At 43.0% G+C, this 25227-nt stretch overlaps 1 protein-coding gene across 1 annotated transcript in view; it reads left to right on the forward strand.

Annotated features, from left to right (window-relative positions):
• Positions 1-25227, forward strand: part of LOC147101028 (rho GTPase-activating protein 23-like) — a 248723-nt gene that overhangs the window by 178200 nt on the left and 45296 nt on the right. Inside the window, exons 10-15 of the mRNA XM_085966192.1 lie at positions 376-487; positions 1530-1587; positions 7676-7813; positions 11521-11820; positions 13447-13499; positions 21485-21579. Coding sequence (XP_085822318.1) covers positions 376-487; positions 1530-1587; positions 7676-7813; positions 11521-11820; positions 13447-13499; positions 21485-21579 — 756 coding nt within the window. The remainder of the gene's footprint in view (positions 1-375; positions 488-1529; positions 1588-7675; positions 7814-11520; positions 11821-13446; positions 13500-21484; positions 21580-25227) is intronic.

Genomic DNA, 25227 nt, shown 5'->3' on the forward strand with positions numbered 1-25227 from the left:
TGTTAGCATGTTATCAGTGGGGAGCCAATAGAGAATCAAAAGTCTTAGCCAATACCCACTGAGCCAGACCACTGAGCCAAGGAAAGCACAAGATCGGTTTTGTACTGGTACAAACTGTTTGAAAATCAATATCACATATTTGAAGTTTCCCATGGTACCTGCGACACAATATCCATAGCCAACTATGAACAAATTTACAACAAATACCAACATACAATATTGGCAACAGCACTTCAGCCACAACGTTCAAAAGGTAGCAGACAAGTTAACATTTCATGCTGTGGGTACTGAATTAGGTATTGTTCTGGTTTCACAATTTTATTTTTGTCCTATTTGCCTTGCTTTGTCTATTACACTTGATGTTTCTTCTATTAGGCAATATTAAAGCCAGTCGACGGTCTTCTTACCTTCTTGCCATAACAACAGAGAGGTCAAAGTCCTGTGATGAAGGACTGAACACGTATCGCGATGAGGGAAAAGTGTACTCGTAAGTTTGTTATGGACAGGTTGTCTCAGAAGAGTGTATGCATAAAAGCCATGGTGTTCCTTTTTAAAGAATTCATGCTTACAATAATTAGATTCACAGCATGTCACACACTCTGGTCAAAGTCCAGAAGCCCAATATTTTGTTAAATGGGGAAGGTGTGTCTGGATCATTTAGAAAGTACAAGTATCAAGCATGGTGTAAAAATACATCTGACAAATTACTTATATTTATTACAAGTGTGCTTGATATTAGTGATTATTAATGATGCCTGTTAAAGGGCACTTTCTGTTGGTGGAAAAAAGGTGCCCCCAGACTATGAATAAAACAGGCACATGTCTATATTCCAAGAAAATGTATTTTAAAAGTGCAAAGTCTGCTCACAAAACAGAAGCCAACCTGAATCCTAAAGTTTAAAAGATCCACTAAATTTCCTTATTTGGTACAAGCTAACTGCCTCATGGTAATGTCGCAATTGCTGGGTGTAACTGAAGCCGTACTGCACTGCGGAGACAATATACTTTTAACCTTTCCTTTACATGGGGTCTGTTCTCATGAGTAGAATTATTCTATGAGGCATTAAAGGTTGATAATGTCTGTATCTGAACAACATTTTTGAAAGGATAAGATCCGTTTAATGTAGCAGAGTCAATTAAAATTGGAATTAAAAACTAGTACTGGATGTACACTGCAGGCTACACTGCATCTGAAAAGTGAAAAGACAAGTTGAATGTTGTTGGTGGGACTGCTCATCTGAATTATCGATCTTGGCTTTCAAGGGTGTTCTTAATCTCAGGGAAAGCTGATACAGCACCTTTCACAGTAGTTAATATCACAAACTCCTGTGCATTTTTATAAGCTCCATAACATTTGACCTGATTGCAATTTCTACCATTTTTTTTTTAACCTAAAACAGCAACCATAAAATAAGTGTGACTTATTTATATTTGCAATTCATAACCACATTCTATGATAATTAGGCGCAGATATGTCCAGGAAGTTGATCTATTTTGATCCTGGTTATGTTCTTGTTAATTTTTATTAGGAAATTGCCAAAACGGGTTCCTAGTCTGAAGATGCTGAGGAACTTTTTCACGGATGGGGTAAGAGCTGATTTAGAAATGAGAGTGGAGAAAGATGAGTAACTAACAGTATTGTTTACCATTGGAGTCACCGTTAATAATACTCTGCACTAATGAAGTACAAGAAGGTCGAGTTTCAACTTTAACGCGAATTAACCCTCTCCTTAAATGGACACTGACACAAACTGAGGGAGGCCTGGTTGCCAGGATCAGCTACGTACACTGATTTGTTCTGTTGTTTGTGATACTTTCACTGCCCATTAATATAGCCCACTTAGTGAGTAAATACTGACTAATAGTTGCATTTTGACATCCCCTCCAGATCTACATCCACATTGTTCCAATACCCAAGTCAAACCCGTTGCTGAAGGAATATGTTTATGTAATAGGCACAGCTCCGGATTTTATGCAGCATTAAAGGTTAATAATTTCTGAAACTGATTTTTTTAAAGTACAAGATCCATTTAGAGTTAATTAAAATTAAAATAAAAACACTGTAGAATTCTCTCTGGAGTTGAATCCTCACCAGACTTGCACTGGAATAGTGCATAAATGAGGCTTAATATTGGTCCCCTTTTGTGTTTGCTTTGAGGCTTGTTACTGAACTAGGCACTGATCCAGTCAAGGACATGTTTTTTAATCACAGGATAATCCAGGAGGAGTATTTTCAGTTCAAATTATTTCCCCCCAAATTATATATATTTTTAAAAACCTTAAATAATCAAAATAAAATATCAAAATCCACACCTGAATGGGCACCTGACATTTTGGGTCTCTGTTATCACTGATGGGTGGAACCCCATGCATCCTGGAGTGTCTTTGTTAATTGTAGAGTTGTATCTTCAGACAGGCCTGGGAGTGACCTCTTTCGTGAGAAATTTGACATTTTTCAAAACACTCCTGTGGCGTAAATGGGGAGTCGAGATCGGGTGTTGTCTTCAGGTGAAGCAGGGTTGGAGGGTGGGAATAATTGGATTGGGGTGCACGGATCTAATTTAGTCTCTGTTTTTAAAGTCCAACCTTTCTGTCCTTATTTTTATGATACTTTGATTTTTGTATTGTTATTTTCAATTAAATAGAAAAACTTGTCAAATTTGTGAAGCAGAGTTGGTTGGAATATAGCAGTGTCTCTGCTGTAAAGGTTAAAGTACTGAGTTGCCACAGCATGCCCATCGGTGGAATGTTGTATTTACAGTGCGATAATATTAAATAGGCAGAGTCCATTATAAATGTAGACATAGGAACATATAATGGGGAAAAAGTTGACACTAAAGTGCAACAAAATGTGACAACAGGAGATCTTTGCAGACATAACATTTTTAAGATGTTAATGAATTGTCTTATTTTTAATAGAGAAGTACTTTAATCAAAAAATAACTGTCCCATTCTTTTTGGAGTATATTTTCCACCCCGAGTGGACTTTGGGCAGCTGCCCGCTAGTTCTTGCATGAGGACCAGATTGACCGGGTGAATATTCCCACAGCCACAGCGATGGCGGAAATGGAGCAGTAGGTCATTGCCACCATTTTCAAGGCACTGAAGCCCTGTTTCTTCTGGGCGGAAGGCCTGAAAATTCAGCCCAATATGTCTTTGAATGAGTTTCAAGAAATTTGTGCATAATATTGATTGCGTCATCAATCGTACATTGCAGAAACTTATGAGCAGGGAAAATGGTCTTTAGTAATTCCTGTGACACTAATGACTGATGCCTATTTAACAAAGTTCTTCAGATCATCAACACTGGTACATGATTATGGTAGTTTCCACCATGGTTCCAATGTGTAGCTGAAGCTCCTGGTATGTACATGCCTGGAATAAGCAGTGCCTGGTTCAACAATGCGCTTCAAAAGCAAATACAAAAAGTGACCCTCTTGAAGTTCCATTTATGCACCATTCCAGTGAGACGACATCCCTCACTGTGAACCTTGCACTCTGAAGCTATTCTTGTTATGCAAACGTACTCCTACAGCAATGAATTTGAGTTGGCATTGGAACAATGTAAAAACCAGTCTGGAGGGGATGCCGAAGTGCACCTATTAATTATTGCTAGCTTGTCTCCAGATAACAAGGGAGGTCACTCTAATGGGCCAGTATCGTCATTATGCCAACTGTTATCTTCATCTGCATGAGTAGATTCTAAGGGTTCATGGGTCATGTTCTTTATCTCCACGGTACATGACTGACTTCTATCGGAAATAAAAACAGCAAATTCTGGAACTACAGACCAATAAGCATATGAAAGACATTACTGGGCTAACGTTTCTAGTCGGCCCTTTTATCAGTTTGATTGGTCATGACCAAAATGTTGGCCTCTCTCCTCTTTCAGATGCTGACTGATCTGAACATTTCCAACATTTTCTGATTCTATTTCAGATTACCAGCATTCAAGGAGTGTGTAATTAGAATACCATAATTAAAATCCTTAGAAGTTGTGCCTTCAGTGATCAAAATTTTAAGCATAGCTTCTGGCTAGGGAAATTGCTGAATCCGTGGCAATGAATAAACCATTTTTTAATGTAGAGTAAAGCATAAAGTGATTAAAAATAGCAAAACTATTACATTATTTATAAAATGTAACGTTTTCATTTCTGCACCAATTAGTAAGAAATAACATGGGCTTTCATGACTCAAAGATGATGTAAACTTCCGATCTGTAAATATTGCGCACCATTCACTGGTGAGGTGTAGAGCACCATCTGAGCTGAATTACTGCGACATTTTTCAAAAGGATTAGTTGGGTATCTATATGAAAGAACCATTCAGTTCCTAGAGATTATAAACTGTGAATCCTGGAAATCTACAATTTAAAAACAGGTAATGCACAGCAGGTCAGACAACATCAGAAGGAGGAAGACAGTTTAGCAATTGTGTTGGAACTCTTTGTGAGTGAAACGGTCCCACCCAAATCATTAAAAAAAAATTCAGATGTTCAGTGACCTGCTGTGCACTTTCAGCATTTTCTATTTTTAATCTAGTTCCTAAAGACGAGTGCTTCTTAGCAACTAAATTTCAGATACCTGTAGGCGTCCAGACTGCACTTTATTTCTATTCAGATATTGCTTCTCTAACTGCTAATGAGGATCCCAGTTCAGCTTATACATACTGTATTTTTGGTTCAATCTCTTACCCAAGGCAAAGTATTTTGCTACACACCAAAAGCCATTTCTCCTCAATTTTTTTTCCTTAAAATTTCCACGTAATTTTTCTCCCTTTTTTAAAAAATATATGTGCGATCATTTTCCGGTGGGGGCTCTGGATCGATCAGGAGTGGGACTTCTGCTGATTCTTCTCCCAGCCTAAGGTTGCTGCAACAAATTGAAGTATGCCAGTTGCTGCCCTGGCTGAGATTGGCTAACTCAGCAAGCTTTTTTTAAACAGCAATCCAAAGTCTAAATGTTTTAGTACTCACACTCGAATTGCAGTAGTGTATACTGGCAATCCTGTCAGTTTATGACAAGTCTGGTAGCTTTGTTCTGAAAGTCAGTCTGCAGCTGCCAGATATTTAACTAGTCAGTGTCTGAAATAAGACTGCTGAGGTGGGGAACGGTGGAAGGCCATTATACCCGTCAATGAGCAGGTGCACATCAAAGTTATTGTTTGCTTTCGTGACGAGAGCTCCATTTCATGGGTACAGTGAGAAACTGATTGAAAAATAAATGGTGTTATTTTGGCGCTGTGTTTCTTTGAGCACCAACATGAACTTCCTGACAGCATCTTGGGAGCAAGTCACTTGCCTTTTACTGTTGGCTGCAGGAAGTGCATGGCCCAGGGCTCCTACAAGGAAAGACGGTGGAAAGGGAAACAAAGTGGTTGCTAAGAATGCTAAAATGATTAAATAATTTTGAATAAAGCGGTGACCAATAAAGGGGTTAAAACTTCATGTTCTATAATGATTCGTGTTGTATTCCTCATGTCAAGTGTCGTATTTAGCTTTGAAGGCCAGCCAGTGTTGTAAATCTTAACATTCCGTTGCAGGCAAGTGCAAAAGTTATTTAGTACTTAAGACTACAATTCTATATCTTGATGGCTTAAATTTGAAATACATTTCAGTCGAATTAAGCACCAGTATATGTGATATCAAAGCTTCATTAATTATCAATGGGGCTCGATGTAGTTAATCTGTGGGGCTTGAATACTATCGAAATACAATCTCTCTCAGCAGCCCACAGTGTCACACACATAGTTCATATGAAGAGGGAAGTGGTTTTTAAAATGTGTTTTTAACACAACAAAATCTAGTTCTGCTACAAAGCATTCAGTAAAACCTTCCTATAAAAATCCAATTTAGGATTCACTCATACACTAGTATTCTCCTAGGACAGGATAGGGATGAGGTGTAAGAGTACACAAGTAGCACTTAAAACATCTGTCCAGAATCTTCTGAATATTTAAAAATAAGTGTAAGTATGTAACTTAATTTTTTTATTTAAAAAATGTCTTTTATTGATTTTAATCTCATCGTGTGAGTGATGAATCCACTGGCCGTGGGATCAATATTTGAATTGAAAGTATAATGGGAAAATCCCCGATTTGATCCTTGGACAATGCTGAGTTAGCTGAACTCAGCCAGTGCAGCAGTAGGAGCATTCCAAAAGGCCTCCTTCCCCCGGGGTTGGGGAAGAGGGGGACAATCATCCAGGGTTGCCCCTTTTGATCAATAACCAGTGGCCACTGCTGTAAGAAGGTGTGTGTGTATATCTGGTGAGGAGAAGATTGGGCTTGGCTGTGATGCATCCTTTCCCACAGTCAAATAGCCTGCTGATCCTCACTGTCAAGTCTCACAGACATAGCAGTCATTTGGGCAAGGTACTGCAGGATTTTAACAGTTCCCTCTAAGCTGTGCGACCGTCTGCCGGGCCCGCACAGCCCGGGACCGGCTTTTCCAATCTGAAATCTCGCGCATGTGCGAAACTTTGAATGGGCCGCACAGCCCGTTAAAGGGGCCACGCACCCAAAAAAAATTAGAGTTAACATTGGGAGGATGACCATGGAATCACATGCTAGGAGGCAACCAGCATCTCCAAGGGAGGTGAAAAGAATCTGATTATTCACGAATTTACAAGGAGTTGCACAGAATTAACTTGCAGACTTATTTAAGTCTGTACAAGCAGCCTCAACTAATGGAATGAACCAAATAGAGTTTGGTGTATCTGATCAGCATCTATGTTATTCTTGTTTTTGCACATTGTCCTTAAAAGTTGTAAAGTTGTAAGCAATGTAAATACAGCAAAACCAGAAAAGTCACATTCTTGTTCATCCAAATGGACATCTTAAACTCCAACACCTCGTCTGTGGTTAGTAAGGCCTAGGAGTCCCCTGTCAGAAGTCTTATAACCTGCAGTGTCTGAATAACATGTATTATGGGTCTTTGTATTGTTAAAGAAAAAGTTAAGACTTATTGGTGGGAATTTTAACTCTGCCGGTCCCGGGCTGTGCGGGCCCGGCAGACGCTCGCACAGCTTGGAGGGAACTGTTAAAATCCTCCAGTACCTTGCCCAAGTGGCTGCTATGTCTGTGAGACTTGACAGTGAGGATCAGCAGGCTATTTGCCTGCCTGTCTGGCAGCAGCAGCGGGAGTCCCAGACGATTTTAGCGGCCGGGCCTCATTAACATGCCTGTGGCCGACTTCACAACCAAAATGGCCGGGATGTCAGTGGAAAGCGGCAGAAGGCCTGAGCCACCCGCTCGGCCCAAGGTAAGTGCAGGGATGGACGGAGGGTGGGTGAGTGGAACGACAGGGGTTCCAGGACTGTCAGCAGTTTGGGTGTCTGTGGAGGGGAGGCCTACACTTCCCCTGTGGGGCCCAGAAAAGCAATCCTGCTCCTCCTGGTCTCGCAGAGGAAGGTTTTAAACTTCCCTTGTAGGACCTCTTCGGTGGTCTGACCAGGTTCCTGCAGTGGGGGCGGCCTCCACTGACTTCCTGGTTAAGATGGCATCGTGGGTCCCATTGACGTAATAGGACCCCTGACTCGGGCGGGTGCCTCATACGCCCGGAAAATCAGGCATTTTAAAATCTTAACAGATCGGGGACAAAGTGGAAATTTTAAAAAATTCTGGTTTTCACAATTTTTAAGGGCAATTATTTACAATATTATTATTTACGGTTTAGTCCTTAGAAAGCTTGGATGCTTCCGAAAACACCAGATCTAAGCGACATTCCACGTCTGACCTCTGTGATGTGACCTTCAGTGATGTCAGGAAAGAAGGATGGCTGTACTTTCGACAGCTCGTCACAGAGAAGGGAAAGGCAAGTCCAGAGTCCACAGCAGCATCAAAGCTTTTGTTAAGCAGACCACTTACTAATTTAGAAAGAAAAAAAGAATGAACTTGCATTTGTAGAGCGCCTTTCACGACCTTACAACATCCCAAAGCATTTTACTTTTGAAGTGTAGTTATTGTTATAATGTAGGGGAACTTTAAAATTTATTATTATATATTAGTAAATCTCTCCTAGCATTGCACATGAGTTAAGACACAGGTGTAGTTTTCAAGGGAAGCAGAGTTAGAAAGTGTGGGATTATTGAACCACGGTGCACAGATGTAATTTGGTCTCCATTTTAAAGTCATGCATTCTGTCCTTATTTTTATGATACTTAGACAAAACCTAAAGCAATTTAGAAAGCAGAGAGGTAGACTTAGTTGGAGTTTAGTAATTTCTCTGCGTACAGGCTGTTGAGCTTGGAAATGAACTTGCATTTATATAGCACCTTTCATGACTTTAGGATGTTCCAAAGCACTTTACAGCTAATGAAGTTCTTTTTGAAGTGTAGTCACTGTTGTAATGTAGGAAACGCGGCAGCCAATCTGCGCACAGCAAGCTCCCACAAACAGCAATGTGATAATGACCCAGATAATCTGCCTTTAGTGATGTTAGTTGAGGGATAAATATTGGCCAAGACACCAGGAGAACTCCCCCTGCTCCTCTTCAAATAGTGCCAAGGGGTCTTTTACGTCCACCTGAGAGGGAGGACAGGGCCTCGGTTTGCCAGCTACATGTAGGGTCGGGATCACTGTTTACTGATTTTGTATTTTAATGGTATCAGCTGGCCCTGTCAGTAATACGAAACTGCTATAACATATTGCAGTGTCTCACTATTATTTACCATCTTCTTTCTATTCTAGAGAGCAAGTGCTATGCTTCTATTGACTAGATAATATATGGCCTCTATATAAAAATCCATAATCACATTTTACTTGGTATGATAAATTATTCTAATAAAAATAAAATACATTAAAATTAAAATTCGCGCACACCGTAGTCACAAAGGTATTCCCGATCAGTAAACATTCCGAGTCTTTGCTTTATCTATATTCTTCACGGATATTGACTCAGTATAATTTGTTCTGTAATTGGGATGTCAGCAAGGGGCGTGTTACAATTCAAAGAAAGTATTCACAATTTCTATATGGATTTTACATCACCTAGTGATGGTTTTTTTAAACCACATAATACGTGAGAAATAATTATTTTACAGCAATTAATACAAAGTTTCTTGTGACTTTTATTGTTCTCCAAAGAAAGTGGCTTCCCTCAAAGAAAGTGGCTTCCCTCAATCAGGAGGATAGGACGGGCGGGCAGACTTTCCTTAACTCCTGTTCATTCCATTCCATGATTGGCTGACACCATTTTTTTTTAAATGGGCAAATTTAGGACTGATGTTAGAAAGCTGATCTTCACACAGTGAGTGAGCAGCACATGGAATAGGGTAGTGGAGACAGAAACCCTGGAATCGTTTAAGAAACTGACCTACTGTGTGCTTTCTGTTTTATCTGTTTCTATCAATCTGACTCAGTATTTAAATACTAACTCAGTGCTGCTGCTTTTCCAAAAGTATTATTAACTAATTCAACAGTGTGCTGTGATCTATTTTTGTTCTTTCGTCTCATTTTATACCATTTCCATTTTGCTGATAAGGAATAGGGTTAAGGATAACGATTTACTTTGTATGATGTGCAGTATGATCCTGAATTCAAGGTGGACTTTGAATAATTAACTAGGAATAAGCTCTGGGGATGTGTAATGTGAGGTAATTCAATATTGAGGCATCATAATGGCCTGAGCCGATTCCCTGAATATTTCATACAACTATGAGGTAGTGTTTGAATGAATACTTAGTGTAAGCCTACATCAGACTGGGCTTCCTTTGTCAGCATCCAGCAGTTTTAATGTAAGTACAACATAAAATGACAACTTAATGCAAGTTAATGCTTAAAAATATTATGTTGAGTAGGGACTAGAGCAAGCAGGTTTTATGCTTGCTTATGAAATTGTACATAAAAGGCTACAATTTGTTAGCTTTGAAGCACTGTGATAAAGCAGAAATATCTTTATTAATTGTAGATCTATCCTGCGGTTTCACTAAAATGAAGCATATTCTTTCAAAGTTTTGTTTACTTAATATAATATTGATATCACGCATGCTGCTAGTTAATTAAAAATCTGCTATGCATAATTCATTGGCAAAGCACAACTGGAAATCATAAATTGGAGTAAAAAAAATACCTAAAACTGAATGCATTTGAATACATATTTCTGTAGTTCAGAGGCCAGAAGCTGTCTGATTGCAAAATCCAGAACTTAGAACAGATCTTTTGGAGTTCTAGTTCATAGAATCCTCAGTACTTCACTATATTACTGTAAAGACATATATGTGTGTATCTACATTTTATGATGTATATATTATAATTTATTTACTATCTTCTATCCAGTGCTTGTATCTATAGTAATTTGTTTTGTAAATGGGCTTTCCGCAGGAGTCTATTAATAGCCAGTGGAAACTTAAGTTGAAGCTAAAAACAAGATCAGTGGCCGAACAGTAAATAATAATTGACGTGCATTTGGACATTAGAGAATTAATTCTGTGTGGAATTCTTTGTCTGGTTTTTATTCTTATTTGAAAAACACATAATCCAATAAGCAACCAGATAAACACAGCAAGTATCTTAAAGAAAAAGGCAAGTTAACATTTTGAGTGGAAGCCTTCATCAAGGATCCAGTAAAGAGGCCCTCAAAAACATTACCCTGTCTTCTGCTGTTTCTTTCCAGCATTTACTGCTTTGATGTGTGTGGTTTACACATGGAGAATTCTGTCTCTTTCCCTCCCCCTCGCTGATAGTGGGTACACCCAAGCACTTCCATTGCGACAAATACACAAAAGCTCAGGATTCCGCAACTAACTGTACGAATGTAAAACCCAACTTACACGCTGAAGAAAGACAAACTAAAATCAGTGGAATATTTTGTGCATATAAGTACTGGTGCCCTCTTAGGGAGAGCGCTGCATGTTGCCTTGGCTACCATTATCCTACGCCTCAGATTAATGCAGTACCGTTAAAGGGCGAGAACCCCAAGGGATTTTTTAATGGTGAAAAAAGAGGGAAATATTTTCAATACCAAAAAAATCCCGCATAAGAAAAATAACTTGGTCACCGACGTCTTGAGTTGTGGTGATCTTTTATTTTCAAACATTACATTTTGATGCAGTACTGTATTGATCAAGAATACTGCTTTTCTGTGCAATCGTAAGTGTAGGAGAGACCGCTGCCTATTGGTTAGGAGTGAATGAAAGGGACAGAAGGATTGTTAGAAAAGGGTATTATAGTTTTACATGAACTGCTGATGTGTATTATTGTATTACAGCTCCTCTTCTCTAGTTATTTTTTTTGACTATCAAATGATTTATTCATTTGTTTCTTCACTTACCCATTAGTTCTGCTGGTTATTTGATGACCTATTGATTTATTTGCTTATTAAATTATTCATGTATTGCCAGCAAGACCTCAGCTTTCCATAAATTTAGGGAATTTATTTCTCTTGATCTTACTCATTTTCTTTCAACTGCACAAGGAGACTAAGCATACTCATTTTCAAAATATTAAAATGAACTGATAGTCAGTTGTTGTTTGCCTTTTAGGCCATTAAAAAAAACACATTGTTCTGTTTCTTTTTTACAGAGGGTTGTGAGCAGCATTCGTTCTTGGAAAAGGGTGTATGCCCTCCTGCGATCACATTCCCTGTACCTGTACAAGGATAAAAGGGACGCAGTGACTTATGTTTCTTCCCCGGCCGAGGATGAGCAGCCCATTTGTATTAAGGCCTGTTTGATTGATATTTCGTACAGTGAGACTAAAAGGAAGAATGTTTTCAGGCTGACTACGTCAGATTTCTGTGAATACCTGTTCCAGGCTGAGGATAGAGATGATATGTTGAACTGGATTAAAATTATCCAAGAAAACAGTAAAACAGAGGGAGAAGTAAGTACAGTACTGTTTTAATTTCCCTCTTATTTAAAATGAACCCTTGACGCATCTAATAGTATATCTTTAAAATTCTGGCAGCTAGTCGCTGGTGTCTTGAGTGTGCACCACAAGCATTATAGTGAAAATTACTTCCTTCCTATTTTTCACACAGGAAAGTTCACACCAATGACATAATTTGTAGAATAGCCCATTGAGAATGGGAGGGGAGGGTAACTTACACTTGATAGTACGAGAATTTTGTTTTGAAGAGTAAAGCTCCCTCTTCTTTTCCCAAATTGGGAACATGCCATCTTCAGGTTGACAGGGTGATGGGAGAACCAATGAGCTCTTGGGCTCCTGGCAATGCTAAATTGGACCGTTTGCTGGGCCGTGCGCAAGAGCCACTTAAGGATGAATCTTCCTTAAGTTTGCCCCTCCTTTGTGGGAAATGCTTGGCTTCTCATTTGCACTTCTCCACAGCTATCCGGTGAGATTGGTAACCCAATGGGATGAATACCCTTACTCTACCTTTCCATTAGTGCCTGTGAGATGTTTGTGACACCAGTTCCCACAATGCTGGTATCTTGCAGCAGGTAGCAACTCAAATGTAAATCTGCTGGGTTTGCAAAGAAGCTTCCAGGAATACCTGGTTTTTGACTAGACTTCCTCGAAGCCATTAGGTTTAAATTAGGGGTGTAACCTACTGCACAAGTCCCACACTTTGGGAACTGGCAGCCAAGTACCCCACCGGCACGAGTATAAAAGCAGCTTTAGTTTCCACTCTAATATTTCAGCTAGGTAGAGCTGATGTTCCCACCTTTCTAGCAAGGGAACAACCAAGCCTATGTTCATCACCTCACAGTGATTGAGAGTTATTGGTCTCGATATTATCCTCCCCATGATGGGCGCGAGAGAGTCGGAGCTTAAAAATTGAAAAACGGGGAACGTGTCCCCCAACCCACAGCACATGCGCCTGTTGCCATTTTTACAGTTGCGAGGATGGGACACCAGTAACACCGTGCAATTGGGAGCCTGATTTAAATGTAGCAGTTCCCGGCCGGGTTTCCCAGGGCTTGGGAAACCCAGCAGCCAAATGGAGGCTGGCGATGCCGGCACCAGAAGGTAAGTGCTCTTTACAGTGCTGCTTGTGGGCCAGGAGAAGCAGGAGTGCGCCCTACCAGTTCCTCAAGGAACCCTTTGGGCCCCCCCCCCTGTCGATTGCGGCCTCTCCTGCCTGCCATGATCGGGACCTTCCCACCCCCACCCCCCCCCCCCCCCCCCCAGCACTGATCTGTAGCTCCTTCCATACCAATTACCGCTCTCTTCCTGCCAAGCCCCGATCTGTAGATTCCGATTGCCAGGGACCATCCCCAAAGGTCCCCGGCTGCGACCTCTTGCCACTAGTTTTCCCACCTGGCAACTGGCCAGGCTATCAGTTTGGTCGGCTGCCGGGTCCCAGGCCTTGCCAGGTTTCCCCCGCTTCTTCCCCGCCTCCCCGTAAATATCGAGCCCATTTTGTGGAAAATTGTGGGTGAGTGAAGTCAGCCAGCTGCAGGTTAGGATTGACTGATCATCCTGTCCTCTTGGTTCTGTAAATGTTAAAGGATTAGCTTTTAAAATGTTGTCTTTTTTTATTATTAGGACACAAGTGCAAGATTGATCGAAGTCAAATTAAAGGAGTACAGGAACCAAAGGTAATGAGACCAGTTAGATATTGAATTATTTGCTAACATCATCTTGTTCATGACACAAATGATCAGTACTTTGTACTCATCTACCATTGGGTTAGAGACCGTCTATCTTCCAGTCAGCATTCTGGAATGTAAACGGTGTTGATCTGTCGGTACAAACGCTTGCTTGTTAGCCAAGGGCATTTCTGAAATGTTAAATGTCCTCAAGGACGTGAACAGTGCTGTAAATCATTTCTTCTAACAGGAAGCTTTTTTTGGATCGATGATAGACCAAATGGCCTTCCTAGTCTAATTATTTTGTGATCTGGTGCTGATTTTTCACACTATGCACACTAACAAAAAGTTTTTCTCTTTAAAAGTGTTTGTCAGTAGAAGTGTTAAATGTACAATTCAAAGAACAGGAGATGCTGGGCAGTGTAGTCTGTATTTTGTTCAAATTCTATGTATTTTTTCTCTTGAAATTGGTTGTTATCTGATTGGTCTGCACATAATAATGTACAGTGAAGCGTGAGGTTCCGTGTGGTGCTGGTATGTCTTGTGCGATGAGCCTGCCATTTCACGGAAAAATCCTACTGCTTAAAAGAAGAAATTCCAGGGGGTGAGGGGGTGGGAAAACATCTTATATTTACCAGAACTTGGCAAACTTCCTTTGGTATGCAAACCTTATACAGCACTATATATGGTCTAACAATGCAAGTGCCGGTGCTGGAGCTGGTACCAATGCCAAATTATTGAAAGTGAAGACTCTTGAGTCCTTCCCCTGAATGCTTAAATCATTAAAGGTTGCTGGTTTATGTGTGTCGTCATACAGGGATCTAAGTGAAGCGAGAGAATGCTTTTGGTTTCATAAAAGCACAGTACCATTTTTTTTTTGCCCTTCACTCTTTCCTCTCCTAAAGGTGTTGATTCCTTTCTGTGGTATGATTCCACAGGCACTATATGCTCTGAGGCACATCACCCAGGCAGCCATTCTTTTTGTGCGAACCAATGAAATGATTGTTTAAAAAAAAGAAAGACTTGCATTTCTAATAGTGCCTTTCACGACCACCGGACATCCCAGAGCGCTTTGCAGCCAATGAAATACTTTTTGAAGTGTAGTCACTGTTGTAATGTAGAAAAGGCGGCAGTCAATTTGCGCACAGCAAGCTCCCGCAAAAAGCAATGTAAAAATGACCAAATAATCTGTTTTAGTGATGTTGTTCGAGGGATAAATATTAGCCCAGGACACCAGGGTGAACTCCCCCCTGCTCTTCTTCGAAATAGTGCCGTGGGATCTTTTACGTCCACCTGAGAGGGCAGACTGGGCCTTGGTTTAACGTCTCATCCAAAAGACGGCACCTCCAACAGTGCAGCACTCCCTCAGTATTGCACTGGAGTGTCAGCTTAGATTTTTGTGCTCCACCTTCTGACTCCGAGGCGAGAGTGCTACCCACTGAGCCACAGGTGACACTTGGCAAACTTTGACTGCAAGGGGTCTTTGAGCCTGATGTGGTACTCATCTGATATTCACACACGCGCATTGTAGCAGGGGTTTGATGGATAGGGATCAGGAGCCTAACCTAAAGGACATTGAGATCAATTATAGAACCCCTACTGCCAAACCAGCAGCGATCGATTAGGCTTATATTCGCTAGAGTTTAGAAGAATGAGAGGGGATCTCATTGAAACTTATAAAATTCTAACAGGACTAGACAGACTAGATGCAGGAAGGATGTTCCCGATGGTGGGGGAGTCCAGAACCAGGGGTCACAGTCTTAAGGATAAGGGGTAAGCCATTTAGGACTGAGATGAAGAGGAATTTCTTCACCCAGAGAATGGTGAGCCTGTGGAATTCTCTACCACAGAAGACAGTTGAGGCCAACTTATTAAATATATTCAAGAAGGAGTTGGATATATTTCTTAAGGCTAAAGGGATCAAGGGATATGGGGAGAAAGCAGGGACGGTACTGAATTTGGATGATCAGCCATGATCTCATTTAAATGGCGGAACAGGTTCAAGGAGCCGAATGGCCTACTCCTGCTCCTATCTTCTATGTTTCTATGATCAGATAACCAAACTCAGACTGAGAACTAAACCTGGGGCTTTCCTTAACCAGGTAAACCACTGGGGAGTTCATCATGTGCTCATTTTTAAGAACATAAGAAATAGGAGCAGGACTTACGGCCCCTCGAGCTTGCTCCGCCATTCAATAAGATCATGGCTGATCATCGACCTCAACTCCACTTTCTCGCCCGATCTCCATATCCCTTGATTCCCCTAGAGTCCAAAAATCTATCTATCTCAGCCTTGAATATACTCAAAGACTCAGCATTCACAGCCCTCTGAGGCAGAGAATTCAAACGATTCACAACCCTCTGAGTGAAGAAATTCCTCCTCATCTCGGTCTTAAATGGCCAACCCTTATCCTGAGACTATGCCCCCTAGTTCTAGATACTCCAGCCAGGGGAAACAACCTCTCAGCATCTACCCTGTCAATCCCCTTCAGAATCTTGTATGTTTCAATGAGATCACCTCTGGAGTTTAGAATAATCAGAGAGTATAGGCCCATTCTACACAATCTCTCATCATAGGACAGCCCTCTCATCCCAGGAATCAGTCTAGTGAACCTTTGTTGCACTGACTCCAAGGCAAGTATATCCTTCCTTAGATCTAAGGAGACCAAAACTGTGCACAGTACTCCAGGTGTGGTCTCACCAAGGCCCTGTACAATTGTAATAAGACTTCCTTACTCTTGTACTCCAACCCCCTTGCAATAAAGGCCAACATGCCATTTGCCTTCCTTATTGCTTGCTGTACCTGCATGCTAGATTTCTGTGTTTCTTGCACAAAGATGCCCAAATCTCTTTGAACACCAACATTTAAAGGTTTCTCACCATTTAAAAAAATATTCTGTTTTTCTATTCTTCCTACCAAAGTGAATAACCTCACATTTCCCTACATTATACTCCATCTGCCACCTTACTGCCCACTCACTTAGTCTATCTATATCCCTTTGCAGACTCTTTGGGCGGAATCTTACCTGGAAGGCCGAGTTCGAGGCGGGACCGCTGGTTTTTGGGTTTCAGTCCCGCCCCCAGCGACAAGCTGACGCTATTTTCCCCTGATTGCCCTGCGGGCATGCCGGCCAATTAAGGGAAAGCCGGTGTCAGATGACGTCAGTTGATGACGCTTCATCTGCCGGTTTTCTTAAAGGCATATGCAACACACTTGTTTGACAGGTGATTTGACAGTGTTGGACAGCATTGAGATGCTGTCAAACACTGACGATCACTGTCCAAAGGTGAGCCCTTGCACCCAGGCTCTCTCCAATTACTCTCTCCTTAGGATAAAACAGATGGCAGCTGCAGCTGAGATTGCAGAACCCATCTGTCACTGCTCCCAATGAGATGAGCCCACACAATCACTTCACCAGCCTGTCACCTGCAGAAACATCTAACCACATTAAAAATTACTTTCATAACTTTTCCTTACCTCTGATACTCACCAGTGTCCCATTAAATCCTTTAAAGCACTTCTGCAGCTGTCATATGTACACAAATATTACAGTAGACCCACATCACGCCTCATTAACTCTGGCGGGGTTCCCCGACGTCGGGAAGCCCGCAGCAGAAGGCTCAAAATGGGAAAAAGCCTCTTAACTGCCTGTTAACAGGTAGTTAAGTGGCTGTAATCCTCTTCCCGCCTCTAGGAGTTGGGACCCTGCGCAAATCGGGGACCCGACTCCCGGGAAGATTGGTTGGAGGTGGGTTTGGGACCCGTTCCCATTTTGGGGGATTTTCCTAGCAGTCCCGCCTCCTCAGGGCTGGTAAAATCCAGCCCTTTGTGTTCTCCTCACAGCTTACTGTCCCACCTAGCTTTGTATTGTCAGCAAACTTGAATACATTACACTCGGTCCCTTCATCTAGGTCATTAATATAGATTGTAAATAGCTGAGGCGGCAACATTGATCCTTGCGGCACCCCACTAGTTACAGCCTGCCAACCTGAAAAAGACTCGTTTATACCTACTCTCTGTTTTCTGTCCATTAACCAGTCCTCTATCCATGCTATTATATTACTCCCAACCCCATGAGCCCTTATCTTGTGTAATAACCTTTTATGTGGCACCTTATTGAATGCCTTTTGAAAATCCAAATATACTACATCCACTGATTCCCCTTTATATACACTGCTAGTTACATCCTCAAAAAACTCTCATAAATTTATCAAACACGATTTCCCTTTCATAAACCCATGTTGACTCTGCCTAATCATGTTATGATTTTCTAAGTGCCCTGATAACTCTTCCTTAACAATGGATTCCAGCATTTTCCCCGACGACTGATGTCAGACTAACTGGCCTGCAGTTCCCTGTTTTCTCTGCCCCTCCTTTCTTGAACAGCGGGGTTACATTTGCTACCTTCTAATCCGCTGGGACCGTTCTAGAATCTAGGGAATATTGGAAGATCAAAACCAATGCATCCATGGTCTCTGCAGCCACCTCTTTTAGAACCCTAGAATGTAGGTCGTCAGGCCCAGGGGATTTGTCAGCTTTTAGTCCCATTAGTTTCTCAAGTACTTTTTCTCTACTTACATTAATTATGTTAAGTTCCTCACTCTCATTAAGACAGATACAAAATATTTGTTTTTACGTTTCTGCCATTTCCTTATTCCCCATAATAATTTCTCCTGTCTCAGCCTCTAAGGAACCAACGTTTACTTTTGCTACTCTTTTTCCTTTTTACATACTTGTATAAGCAAGTATGCAAGTGATAAACCTTTAATAGTAACTTCTTTGCAAACTGATGTTTACTGTTAGAATCATGATGGAACTTATTATGGCACGATTTCAAAGAAGAGCAGGGGATTTATCCCCGGTGTCCTGGCCAATATTTATCCCACTACCAACACCTAAAAACAGATTATCAGGTCATTATCATATTGCTGTTTGTGGGACCTTGCTGTGCACAAATTGGTTGTCATGCTTCCTGCATTATAACAGTGACTACACTTCAAAAAAAAGTACTTAATTGGCAGTAAAGTGCTTTGGGACGTCCTGAGCAATATTCCCTCTGGAGGTCTCGCACAGTCAGCTTACCGGCTTTTAAATGGAAAAACTGTGTGTGCGCAGAATTTTGAATGGGCCGCGCAGCCCGTTAAAGGGGCCACGTGGCCCCCCAAATAATTAGAGGGAACATTGGTCCTGAGGTCGTCTCTCCTTCTTTCCTTCCTTCATTCTTTCTCCACCTACATTCATTTTTTTGTGTGCCAACAATCGCACTTCTGTGTTCACAGAAGATAGTACCAGATTTAATATTTTGCAATGTATGAAAGTATGCTGTATTGAGGGAATTTTCTTTGGGGGGGGGGGGGGGGAAGAGAAATCAAATGGTGTTACCAAATCATTTTATACTAAAGTTTCATTTAGTTTGACTTTAATGACTATTTTTTAATGTCCTGGCTCAGCACGTAACATCCGCTGGCTGAGATAACCAGCAGGAAACCTGCTTCAAGGTCATTGCCAAAATTGTTACATAAACAGTATATGAAAAAGCAGGCCTGTGACCCCCTGACTTACTCACATAACCTCTGGTCACCACTTCCCTCCGTGTTGTGTTATAGGACTGCTGCCTGGTCATACTAGAATTTAATTTTTCGGTCTAACCATGTAAGTTTATATTATTGTTCAGGGATCAGGAATACCTTCCTCCGTAGTTACGTCTTTATAGCTCTTTTTCTCAATCAAGCAAATCATAGGGATATATTATCTGACCTTTGCTAGAGCTCGCAATAAAAATGTCAGTACGATTGTAGAACAGATTTCTGCTCATGTTGACTTTTTCAGCAGTGAATAGAAGAATAGGGGCTCGATTTTGCCAGGCCTGAGGAGGCGGGATTGGAGGCGCGTGAGGTGGTAAAATGGCGGGCGGGCCCGATCCCACCTCCATCCCGCTTCCGAGCAATTTTCCCAAATGCGTGTTTTCTGACCCCGTTTCCATCCCGCCTCCAAGAGGCGGGATAGGCCCTTAAGGCCCTTAACAACCAGTTAAGTGCCTCTATAATCCCATTTTGATAGGCCTTTCTGATTTTACCACTTTTCCCACGTCCTGCACATCTCCTCTGGAACATGCCAGTGAATCCTGGCGGCCTCACAAGTGGACTGCTTACTAACAGCTACAGCTCCACCAATACAAAGGAGCTTTCAGCAATCATCATTTGCAGGTGGCAGAACTTTGTTGTCTCAGGTCTGGGGGAACTTTTAGCAGGCATACCCATTGTTGTGGAAGTTTGGAGCCTGACGCCCTTCTCCAGTGTGACCTCCTGAGAAACCCCTCTCGCCATCTTGACTGAGCGCTTCCTCAACTGAGGCATATACCAGAAGTATGGGAACCATTTATTTCCTTTCCTCCTGGACATCAAATTCGGACGAAGACCAGCCGTGGCAGCAGCAGAACCATGAACAAGAGCACCACCAACAGCAGCAGCAACAACAGGAGCGCCAAGCTGCTGCTCACCCACCTGAAGCTGCACAGGCCAGAAGGCACCAGTGCGCGACCACATTGCTGCCCAGGATGCAAGGGACGCACTCATCTTGGCCAGATTTGCTTAGCCTGCACAATCAAACAATTTTGCCACCACCTTCTTATCAGAACATCGACAATGGCCAAGAACCTGTGGATTCCTATCACTGACCACCATACTGACAATTGCAAGTCACCCTAAGCCCTCAATGTGGAAGTCCCATTAGTGAAATGACACACGCCACAACTGCAACAGTTTGCCATCAGAATTTTTTATGACAATAAGCAACTGATGGCTTTTCAAAATTAAACACAACATTACACCCATGGAGGTAGCCATCCTTTCCAAGGAGGTTAAAAAATAGGACCTCAAAGGTAGTAATCTCGGGATTGCTACCAGTGCCATGTGCTAGTCAAAGTAGAAATAGAAGGATATTTCAGATGAATATGTGGCTAAAGGAATGGTCCAAGGGGGAGGGATTCAAATTCCTGGGACATTGGAACCGGTTCTGGGGGAGGTGGGACCAGTACAAACTGGACGGTTTGCACCTGGGCGGGACCGGGAAATTAGGGATAGCATAAGATCCAAGGAGAGGACATATAATTTGGCCAGAAAAAGCAGCAAACCTGAGGATTGGGAGCAGTTTAGGATTCAGCAAAGGTGGACAATTAAGAGGGGGAAAATAGATTATGAGAGTAAGCTTTCAGGGAACATAAAAACTGACTGTAAAAGCTTTTATAGATATGTGAAGAGAAAAAGATTGGTAAAGTCAAGCGTAGGTCCCTTGCTGTCAGACTATAACAGCTTTAGTCTGTTGTGGTGGCTTTTTTTTCCCTGAGGAAGGGAAGAGCACCTCCTTATTAGATCTTGCTCCCTGCACCAGAGCTTGGAGGGAGGGCTCATCAAAGCAAGGTGCACACTTTTGTTTGCTGGTGGATATGGTCGGTAAATGAAGTCCTTCATACAATGTCCAAAGCATTTCCAGTCTCCAGAAGAAGCAAGGCTGCTTGCAGGCCTTAAATCCAGCAGCACTGATGACGTCATCGGAGGCGACTTTCAGGATGGAAAGACTAATTGGGCCAGGGGTTCCCACACGCTGGAAATCAAGTGCCCAATTAGGGGGAAATCGCACTTTTTTCCCACTTCACATCAGAGTTGGGGTCCTGACACGAAAACCACCTGACACTCCCCAGCCCGACCCCAATGGCAAAATCAAGCCCATAGAGTGTAAAAGATGGACTACTATCCAGGTGGCAGAATGAAACTACATTGTAGCTAAATAATGGTAAGTGATTTAACTGACTAATTAAAGAATTTACTGGTAGTTTGGTCAGGTAGTCTTAAATTCAAGCTCTATATATCTCTCTAAAATATGTATGATTTGGGCATGGGTCCACATGCCAAAACATAGAAAACAAATGACTGTGCTGCCACTTTAACTTAAAGTTTGATTGCATAACTGAGACTCTACCTGTATTGTTTTACAGCCCCGCAAATAATAAGTCCGATTCTTCTCCAAAAGGATCACGTCACCATGTCACCCGACGTCCACGATCCCCCAGGCAAGATAACGCAAACAAAGGTAATTCAGCTTAATATCCTGTGGCGTCACTGCCACGGTGTGGTAAACCACTGTTTGTATTCCACTGTGTACATGCCTGGACATGCCTCGGCTGACTCCTCCCACAAGTCCTAGTATAAAGGTGACTGCTCCCCAGCCCTTTGTATTCTGGACCGGTCGACCACTCGAGGCAGACCTTCATTCTTTTGTTAATAAAAGCCTTTAGTTACTCTCTTAACTCTCAGTCTTTTATGAGTAATTGATAGCGCATCACACGGCCTTGTTACCCTTATAGTGCTGAGAATCTCATCACTTGCTTCAGTGATTCACCCTCGCAATTCGCCCCCATCTCCAATCGTTCAGAGTTAAAGCAGAACTTAAGCTTACTTGCAATGTTGCTGCTATTTCCGCTGGAGAAGGAAAGGTAACCGGGGTGGGGGGGGGTTTAATGGGAGATTTTTCAAACTACGAGGGATTTTGATGCGAAGACGACTATTTTATCCAGTTGTGGAGTCAGTCATAAGTAATCCTCAATTTAAAATGACAAGAGAGTGAGAAGAAAGGTTGAGGAAAATTTCTTTACACAGTTGCTGGAGCATGGAGTGCTTTCCCACATGGAGTGGTTGTGGCAGGAACCTTGCATCTTTCTTTAACTCGGAGAGATTTGTTGAGAAATCTGGGTGAAAGACCATGGTTCCTAGTGGATCACAAAGATCAGTAGAGAAGACAAATTAAATGAGTTAATAGGAGTCAGTTAAGACCAAACTTGAGATTTGAAAGCCCATAGATTGCAGGAAGGTGAAGAGACTGAAGGAGGTGAGAAATTTCACAATTTTGAGGTCCTGGGATAGAATGAGTTTGAGTAAGAGACACATGTTTACTGAAGCCTAAAGTGTTTCATTATTCACGTATTGTTCAGTAGGAATGTGTCGCCCTTAAGTTTCCATAGAAAAACTGCCAGTGGGACGAAACTCCAAGTAGGCCTGTGTGTCTCAGTAACTATGGGGGCGATTTTCCCAGCCCCGAAGAGGCGGGTTTGGAGGTGGGACAGTTGGCAAAATCACAAAGTGAGGGCAGGTTCGGAACCCACCTTCACGCAATTTTGCCGGAGGCGGGTTTCATGGGTGCGATTCCGCCTCCATCAGCCAGAAGAGGTAGTTAAGACACTTAAATAGTCGTTAAGGGCCTCTATAAACCTATTTTGACAGGCCTTTGTTATTTTGCCACATTTTGTGCATGTTGTACGACCCTCCTAAACCACGCCAGCTAATCCTAACGGGTTGACAAGTGGGCGGCCTCCTCACAGCTGCAGCTCCACCATTAAAATGGAGCTTTCATCAGGGAGCGGTTGCAGGTGGCAGAACTTTTGTTCCACAGGTCTTTCAGCACTTTTAGCAGGCCTACAGAAGTCGGAGGTGCTGCAGCTTCTATCTCTCAACAGTGGGACCTCCTTGGAAGACCCTCTCCCCGCTTGGACTGAGCGCTTCCCCAACAGAGGTATCTGCCAGCAGCATGGAAATCATTTATTTCCTTTCATCATGGTCTTCAGATTCGGATGAGGAGCAGCCACGGCAGTAGCAGAACCAGGCAGCTCAGCAGCAGCAGGAGCGCCAACCTCCTGCTCACCCACCTGATGCTGCACAGGGCAGAAGGCGTTAGCGCATTGAAGCACGTCGCTGCAGGAGATACCCCCCTCTCAGGGTTTACAGACAGAGGATGAGCTACCTCAACATAAGTGAGCAGCAGTGCCAAAGGAGGCTGAGACTTTCGCGAGAGGTTGTCGGAGACATCTGCGCACTTCTGCACCAACACCTGGAGCCCAGGGGAGCGGGTGGACACCCTTTACCAATGGCTGTCAAAGTCACCGCCGCACTCAACTTTTTTGCCTCAGGCTCCTTCCAGGGATCATCAGCGGCATCTCCGAGTTGGCCATCCACAGTTGCATCACGCAGGTTACCGATGTCCTTTTCGCAAAGGTGCACAATTACATCCACTTCTCAAGGGATTAAGCAAGTATAACCGCGTGTTCAGTTGGCTTTGCAAATATGGCAGGCTTGCCAGTGGTGTAGGGCGTCATAGACTGCACACATGTGGCCCTTAGGGCACCCCATCACAACCCAGCTATCTTTGTCAACTGCAAGGGCTTCCACTCCCTCAACGTACAGCTGGTGTGTAACCACAAGAAGGAGATTTTGCATGTTTGCGCCAAGTTCTGTGGTAGTTGCCATGACTCGTTCATCCTGCGGAACTCTAGTGTTCCTCCGCTCTTCAATCCGCCAAAACAAGTTAACAGATGGCTCCTTGGTGACCAGGGCTGCCCCCTGAAGAAGTGGCTAATGACGCCGATCAGGAGGCCAGCTAACGAGGCTGAGGAGCGCTACAACGCCAGCCACATTTTGACCAGGTCCATCATCATTGGCTTGCTGAAGATGTGATTCCAGTGCCTTGACAGATCAGGTGGAGCCCTGCAGTATTCAGCAGCCAGGATCTCCAGAATGGTCGTGGTCTGCTGTGCACTGCACAACATGGCACAGCGTCGTGGCTTGCAGCTTCCTGATGAGCAAGTGGCTCAGTTCATAGCCTCCTCAGATGAGGAGGAGGAGGTGGATCGAGCGGCAGCATATCTACCAGCAGCAGCGGCAGCACGCGAGCACATGGCTGCCCGTGATGCAAGGGATGCACTCACCCTGGCCAGATTTGCATAGGTTGCCCATTGTGACACATGTGCTGGCTCCTTCTTCACACATGATAGACAATGGACATGACTCTCTGGCCACTAACCTGACCACGCAAGTGTCACGGAGCCCGCAATGTGGAGCTACCTAAGCCGAAATAACAGATGCCATCACGCCAACAGTTTACCATCACCTCATTTTAAAACATTCACACAGGGATGGCATTTCATCAATAAACAGAAACAATCACCCAATTTGCACACAGATCTGGAGGTTATATCTCTTGCCAGCTGGATCCACACAGCCTTGGTTTCTTTGGGAGGCCTCTTCCTCCCAGATGAGGGGAAGAGCACCTCCCTGCTAGCTCTCGCCCCCTCAACCAGCATACCCAGCGCCTCACCCGAGAACCTCGGGGAGGCCCTTGCCTTGGAGCTGGCCATTCTTCAAGGAGACAAAGGTTTGGAGGTGGTGTACCATCAACCAAAAACCAGTGGAATGAGCCATGGCAGCAAGCAGCCCATAAATGAAGCTGGATAAGTGACATCAGCAGAGGCGAGTTTCAGTCCCAAAAGACTAATTGGCCATGGGAACCCACATGTCTGAAATTAACTGGCCAATTAGGGGAAAATCGCAAATTTTTCCCACCTGACAGTGGAGGCGGGTTTGGAACCCATCCAAACCGAAACCCGCCTCCAATGGGAAAATCGCCCCCTTAAGGTCTGTAAATGCAGACACTTGCTTCACTGCACTTGCAGGAGTAAACAAGTGCACCAGAGGGCACTCTTGTTTCAAACAGTACAGTACCTTCAATGTTTCGCAAAAATAGATCTCCGCAGAGAGGGAGGTAAAATGGAAGAATGCTGCTTCAACTGGGGCTGCTCTTGCATAAAGGCTTGACAACAGGTCACCTGTCTGCCCCCAGCTAAAAACTGGTAGATGATCTGGGAAAGAAGGAATAAGTGAGAAGAGGCTGTTAACATGTTTTTAAAGAAGC

Source organism: Somniosus microcephalus, chromosome 24 (assembly GCF_052327205.1).
Source record: "Somniosus microcephalus isolate GS21.2 chromosome 24, FLI_Smic_1.0, whole genome shotgun sequence".
Taxonomy (NCBI): domain Eukaryota; kingdom Metazoa; phylum Chordata; class Chondrichthyes; order Squaliformes; family Somniosidae; genus Somniosus; species Somniosus microcephalus.